The sequence below is a fragment of the Pseudogymnoascus verrucosus genome (genome assembly GCF_001662655.1).
Source record: "Pseudogymnoascus verrucosus strain UAMH 10579 unplaced genomic scaffold scaffold_58, whole genome shotgun sequence".
Lineage (NCBI taxonomy): Eukaryota > Fungi > Ascomycota > Leotiomycetes > Thelebolales > Thelebolaceae > Pseudogymnoascus > Pseudogymnoascus verrucosus.
Genome location: NW_017263709.1, coordinates 177,254 through 183,365, shown reverse-complemented (window position 1 = coordinate 183,365; position 6,112 = coordinate 177,254). Strand labels below are relative to the sequence as shown.

General features: G+C 47.9%; 3 protein-coding genes across 3 annotated transcripts; 1 reads left to right on the top strand and 2 right to left on the bottom strand.

Moving 5' to 3' along the window:
- Positions 1-307: 307 nt before the first annotated feature.
- Positions 308-1,948, bottom strand: VE01_09736 (uncharacterized protein). Its single transcript, XM_018279147.2, has one exon. It carries the CDS (start codon positions 1,654-1,656, stop codon positions 412-414), a length of 1,245 nt encoding a protein of 414 aa, XP_018126430.2. The 5' UTR covers positions 1,657-1,948; the 3' UTR covers positions 308-411.
- Positions 1,949-1,971: 23 nt separating this feature from the next.
- Positions 1,972-3,298, top strand: VE01_09735 (uncharacterized protein). The gene is made up of 3 exons (XM_018279146.2): positions 1,972-2,704; positions 2,769-2,991; positions 3,067-3,298. Exons 1-3 carry the CDS (start codon positions 2,207-2,209, stop codon positions 3,234-3,236), a joined length of 891 nt encoding a protein of 296 aa, XP_018126429.1. The 5' UTR covers positions 1,972-2,206; the 3' UTR covers positions 3,237-3,298.
- An 869-nt stretch (positions 3,299-4,167) lies between these two features.
- On the bottom strand, positions 4,168-6,083 carry VE01_09734 (uncharacterized protein). The gene is made up of 2 exons (XM_018279145.2): positions 4,380-6,083; positions 4,168-4,330 (listed from the first exon to the last, which is right to left on the bottom strand). The coding sequence occupies exon 1, from the start codon at positions 6,060-6,062 to the stop codon at positions 4,809-4,811; it is 1,254 nt and encodes a 417-aa protein (XP_018126428.1). The 5' UTR covers positions 6,063-6,083; the 3' UTR covers positions 4,168-4,330; positions 4,380-4,808.
- Between the last annotated feature and the right edge of the window lie 29 nt (positions 6,084-6,112).

Sequence of the window (6,112 nt, the reverse complement as noted above, 5' to 3'; positions counted from 1 at the left end):
ATAAGTGTATGTTATATATATATAGGGCTACTATAGCTCTTCTAAAATAGGTTTTAAAAGGAATAAAATCATTTAGCTATAATTTACAGAATTATATTTAGGATGTCAATAATTGATGTTTTTAGGGTGTCGAAGTTGTGGCAGCTGATGCTAACGACGAATCCTCGCTCGTAAAAGCATTTGCAGTTAGTGTGACCTAAGAAGTATACTAGCTAGAAGAGGTAAGTTACTAGTAATAGTAACCTTATCTAGTAGAACCTATTATAAGGCATAAATGCATAAAGCAAGAGATGTAATAGATTTATAGTGCCTATCTATATCTATAAAACTTATATCCCTTTATTACCTCTCTAGTAGACGCTGTCGTTACGTATCTAACTTCGACACCTAGAAGTCGAGGATCAGCCTATCTCACATAATACTTATAATCGACAAGCAAAATATGTCTATCTCTAGTGCTGAGACAGATCGAATTATGCGATCTGTCTGGAAACACGGCACAAACAACGGATCTTTACTACGGACAAGCTGCGTCCAAGTTGCGGCAGACGGCGCTTCCCAGAGGCCACGACGTGCCGTAAATGTGATTCCTCCTATGCAGGCAGCTTGGCCGTCCCGCATCGCCAGATACACGCACTGCACATAGTTGCTAATGAGCCAGATTCTGCGGATGCTCTCTGCCAGCAACCAGTCGCGCCATGGTCTTCCCGAAGGCTCGTAATGGCGGTCATTACTTAAGTTTTGAGAGAACAGCCCACCGAAGCCAAATGAGGTTTGCAGACAGGCATCTAGGTTCGCTGACTCCCAGAGCTTGCTGTTCCATTCTATTAGCGTAGGAATATGCATTTCAGCCTGTGCTCGCTGCCGAATATCTCCGTCGAATAGGCGGATAAACTGGTATATAAAGAGAGCTTGTACGCGGGCTAGATGCTCAGCTGTTCGGAGAGGTGGCATCGCTTCAACATTAGAGTCCGCAAGAGATGGTTGCTGGTTTAGTAGTTTGTTTGCCTTTTCTTCTATAATGCTCATAATGACCTCTTCGTTTTTCTCATTCTTAGACTGGTAAACGATCACAGCTGCATAGGCATCCAGCAGACATAGAGGCAACCCTAAGTCGGTGTATAGTTGCCCATGCATGAATGGACAGTGATTCTCTCGGATCCAATGCAGCAGCCATCTCCTCACAGTCTGAATAAAGTGCTTAAGGTCAGATAGACGGATGCTAGGACTATCATGAGGGTCGGGGTAGGAATGGTCGATGACCCAGGTTTCCGTCCGAAGGAACCATGAGCTGGTTGTAGCTTCAATGTCGTTTACGGGGCTGTTCAAATCCAATGTAGGAGGCTCGTCACCGCTGTCATCTCTGCCTGCACGTGAATTGTGGGCTATTTCAAGTGCTTCTGGAACGCCTGCCTGTCCGATCCTCGGATGAAGCAACGAGTCTCTCGGGTCTGATTTGGGGCTCTCTGCTGTGTTTGATAGAGGGACCTCTCGGCGGGCATAGGGGCGATTTGAAGGGTACCGGCAACAAGCGTCCTTCTCGACGCAGCGTTGGCATGCTGGGAGACATTTGTCGCATCGGCGCTTTGCACGAGTACAGGGGATGCACGCTTTCCGCCGTTGCGGGCTAAACAAAGTTGGCTGTGGAGGATCCATCCGGACTAGACGGGTGCCAAATTACCGAAAGGCGGAACTTCACAGGCTCCTTGTCACCTCTTCGGAGGCTAATTAGGGGGATATATCGCCGTGGATTGAAATTTGTGCAACCGGACAGAGGTTAACGCCGGGGTAGGTGGCGTGTTCGAGTGAGCGGCGGAAGACCGGTGGAAGACCGGTGGAAGATTGGCGGAAGGTTAGCGGAACTTTGCGGCCACTACGTGACGGAGGGCGGGGTTTTTTGTCTAAGCAGGCTTATCAATACGGCAAGCTGTGTCAAATATGGGATAAGCTACATGTAAAGTGCAGCAAGGAGTTCGTTTTTTATCTTCTGTAGAGCCACTTTGATAATATCGCGTGGAAGTACGTTATGATAGTTTGTCAGCTTGCAAGCCGTCCCCAAATGGTGGGGCCGCCCTGCGATATACATACACATGAAGCAAATGAATATTAAATGGTGGTTCGGTCTCTGTAAGTAATATCAAACATCCATCTCATTTATCCTCCTCTCTGTAGTAGCTTACTCCAACTCCAATTTCACGCCGTCAAAATGTCAGCCGATAGCTCCAACTTCACTACGACCACGCACCGTGCGCCGTATGCAGGCATATCTCCATCACGTCCTGAGCTGTCTCAGAGAGGAAAGGTCGTCCTCATTACTGGAAGTTCTGGCGGCATTGGCTTTGCCATTGCACGGAGCTTCGCCAAAGCTGGCGCCGCTAAAGTTATCATGACTGGCCGGCGCCAAGGACTGCTCGACGAAGCCGTCACCACCCTGAGCGTTCAGTTTCCAAAAACAAGCTTCGTCGCCCATCAGATCGACATTGCCAAAACAGCCGACGTGGAGAAAATCTGGAATCAATTTGATGTTGAAGGCCTAGTCGTTGATGTCTTGGTCCTTAACGCAGCTCGCATTCAACACGTAGGGTCCCTTGTCGATATCGGGTACAGGGAAGTATGGGCGGACTTTACCACGAATGTCGGTTCACACATGGTATTTACCGACCTTTTCTACCATCAGAAGAAAAGACATTCAAGCAAGAGATTGGTATGTATTTGCGTCAGGGGACGCCTTTTCTAGTCAAAGGCTAACAAGGTACATCCGAGCACAGTTCCTTGTGAACGTGTCTACCTGCGCCATTCACGATTTCGAGATCGCAGCTCAACGTCCAAACTATTCAGCATCAAAGAGTGCTGGAACGATCTTGCTTCAGCAGGTGGCCAAAGGTATTTCGGCAGACGATATGCAAGTAGTTAGTTTTCATCCTGGAGCTATCTTTACCTCTGCAGCGAAGGATGCCGGGTACAACGAGACTACCATGAAATGGGATGATGGTAAGTGCCACCTCTAGCTGCCATATCAGACCCCGGCTGCTGGCTAGTGACGTCACTGATATCCCTCCTTTATAGAGGATCTCCCTGGACATTATGCAGTATGGGCTGCATCTAATCAGGCCCGATTCTTGCATGGACGCTTCACTTGGGCAGCATGGGATGTTGAAGAGCTCTCTAGTGGTGAGAAGAGGGCTCGTATCGACAGAGATGCCAACTTTCTCAAGGTGGGGGTCGTCGGTCTTTAAGAATATCTTACTCAACATGTCATTTATGCTTAGCAGGCAGCCCTAACTACAAGAAATAAAAGGTCTTATAGAAGTTGTAACTTTATGTTCCTCTAAGTAAAGGAAGTGGAGCAATTACCGGCGTCGTCCAAATGCACAAAAGTGATGTGAACACTGCTAGGGACCTAAAGGGCGTTAGGTCAGTTAATAAAGACCCTCTAAAACTAAACCTGTACTGTTAGCTCTAGGCCTTCTCCTCCATCGAGCGTCGCCTGCGATCACGATGATGGAGGGTAGCTAGGGACATTGCTATGGTCAGCAGGGCCCGATATGATTTAGGCACTCTAGGAGGAACGACTTGCGCTAGTACTTGACTGTCCATCCTGGCCTACCTGTCGTGACGAGGATGGAGGAGCTGTAGACAAGAGCAGACACTATCATAGCGGTTAGGCACTATAAGCACACGGCGAGGCTAGAGGCTGCCGAAGGTTCAAGAAGCCGTAATTCGCCACACACGTAATACGCCACACTTGTAACTATGTTTATAGTTGTAGCTAAGTAAAATATCAACCCTTTTAGAGACAAAAAGCGTAATTCTATACGTTTTAGCTAAGACTACTATAAGATCTACCTAGTTAGATTATAGAATATAAGATAGGTAAGCTAAGCTATAATTATAAGAGGTATAGTAAGTAGAGGAAAACAGTATTATTACTACTTATAATACTAAGCTAAATACCCTTTAAGCTAAGGTACCCTTAAAGCTATAGCCCTTATAGAAGCTATTCTTTCTAAATGTCTTACTTATATTATAGGTTATAATAAGTAGCTACTACTATAAGAGATAAAGGGTTAAAGTAACCTTATATAAAAGACTATACCTAAGTTCCCTCTAATATAAGGCTTACCCCTTACCCTCTATAAGAGGCCCTAACCCTATTCTCTACTTTCTTCTCCTTTTCCTTTTCTTTCTTATAAGGGGTAAGTACTAGGACTAACTTTATAGTAATAGTAATAATAGTAGTACTTACCTCTACTATATTTACTACCTTCTTTAACAGGCTAGGAACCTCTAACTACTCTATTTAAAGATAGTATAATAATAAATAAATAGCCTAACTTAGGTTAGTACTAATACCCTACTAAGAAAGGAGATTTACTTACCTTAAGTCTTAAGTTAAGAGACTTAAGAGTAGTATAAGTGGTTTCCTGTATTAAAGGAAACTAGAACAGAGGGTTACCCCTTCATCTTTTTAGTATCCTTTGTAGTAGACCTATAGGATTGTACCGACTCATATCCAACTCGCACTCCTATATGCAACTTCTCGTGATACGGTGCCCTGTGTCCTTTCACTCGCTTAGCAACCCGCTAAACAGCCATAAGACTGCTATATAGCTGTTTGCCCATTTAACGGCAAGGTAGGGGAATGCATGATAGTAGCAGAGACTTCGACTATATCAACATTACATCTTATAGAACCTCCTCTCTAAATCATAAGCCATAGTTATTGCACTTATGATATATACACTACGCTTAACTATGCCAAGGTATCCCCCCTCAAATCCCCAACGCCAGCCTAACCCAGTCCCAGCTCACAAATTGAACCTCGTACGCTTCTTCTCCATATGCGCCTTCCATTCCCACTGCAGCCCATCATCGCCCTGACTCCCCGCCCGTCCAATACCCTTATCAACCCGCCTAAGCTTCAGTGTAAACCGCGGTCCCAGCTCCTGCAGCCCCGCCCTGATCTCCTCCACGCCCTTCACCTTCTCTCCATCCGGCCCGACGACGCTCTTCTCGGTCGCCCGCTTGTCACGGAACACGTATCGGTGGCGTCGGACGAAAATGTAATCGCGCTGGTTATGCAGCGTCACGACCTGGCGGCCCTGCAGCTCGGGCTGTGGTGGGAACAACGTCAGGAACAAGCGCGCCGTCAACAGACCCAGGGGCGTGCGGAAGTTGTTGAGGATCAGCTCGGGGTAGTGGTTCGTGGGGTTACCGTGACCTGGCAGCTTCTTGCCCTCGACCCAGTTCGCGATGCTGAAGTGGCAGGTTGGACCGTGGGGAAGGTGCACAATAGACAGCCCGGTCGGCTTCTTGGCGTCCTCCTTCACAACAACAAGAGCGGTGTATTCCCTGTTTGTGGCGAACTTGGCGATTTCTCGGACGGAGAACTTGTGTCCGTAGCGATGGGCGGAACGAGGAATGTAGGTCGAGTTCGGGAAGAGGGTGCACAGCAGGTGCGCTTCGTTGTGGAGGGTCGAGTTGAGGGAGGTCGTAAGTAAAACCTTGGGTGCTGGCGGAGGCTCATCGGTGAAGAGAGTCGGAAACTTCAGAGCCAGACTCTCAGGTGTGAGGTCGAGGTTTGTGCTTGTGGTCGAGGCGGCGAGAGAAGGTGCGCTTGACGCATCTCTTTGACGACGTGCAGAGTGCTCGGTATCCTCCTCCTCATCGTCCATCTCCTCATCCGATCCCAGCATAGAATCCACGTCGTCCTCGGCGGCTTGCTCAGGCAAATCCTCATCCATTGCGTCTCCTGCCTCTGCTGCTTCCAGTCGCCGCCTTCTCAATTGCTCGACGTCCACAGACACATTCAGCCCATCGCCATCCTCCTCATCCCAAACACGCTTCTTATCGATTGTCATTGGCACATTGCGAGCCAATCGCTCCCTCCTCAGCTCGGGATCTTTGTCCTCCTCCCTCTTGCGCTTGAATCTCTCATCGCGGCGGAGACTGTCTCTTGCCTTCTTTTGCTTGACATGTAGATCTTGACGCTTGAACTTGTTGCCCGTCACAAACGGCAATGCCGCCTTCGAGGACAGCGGCTTTTGGCGTTTTGCTACCATGTTGAGCTGCGGGGTATGTTTTCAATCTTCGGTGTGAGAAGGCTGCACAT

What these genes read in the sequence shown, in the direction of transcription:
- VE01_09736 (XM_018279147.2), bottom strand. Translation starts at nt 1,656, where the DNA reads ATGGATCCTCCACAGCCAACTTTGTTTAGCCCGCAACGGCGGAAAGCG.
- VE01_09735 (XM_018279146.2), top strand. Translation starts at nt 2,207, where the DNA reads ATGTCAGCCGATAGCTCCAACTTCACTACGACCACGCACCGTGCGCCG. An exon ending in GACATTCAAGCAAGAGATTG is followed by an intron (nt 2,705 to 2,768) that starts GTATGTATTTGC and finishes ATCCGAGCACAG; the next exon opens with TTCCTTGTGAACGTGTCTAC. An exon ending in TACCATGAAATGGGATGATG is followed by an intron (nt 2,992 to 3,066) that starts GTAAGTGCCACC and finishes CCTCCTTTATAG; the next exon opens with AGGATCTCCCTGGACATTAT.
- VE01_09734 (XM_018279145.2), bottom strand. Translation starts at nt 6,062, where the DNA reads ATGGTAGCAAAACGCCAAAAGCCGCTGTCCTCGAAGGCGGCATTGCCG.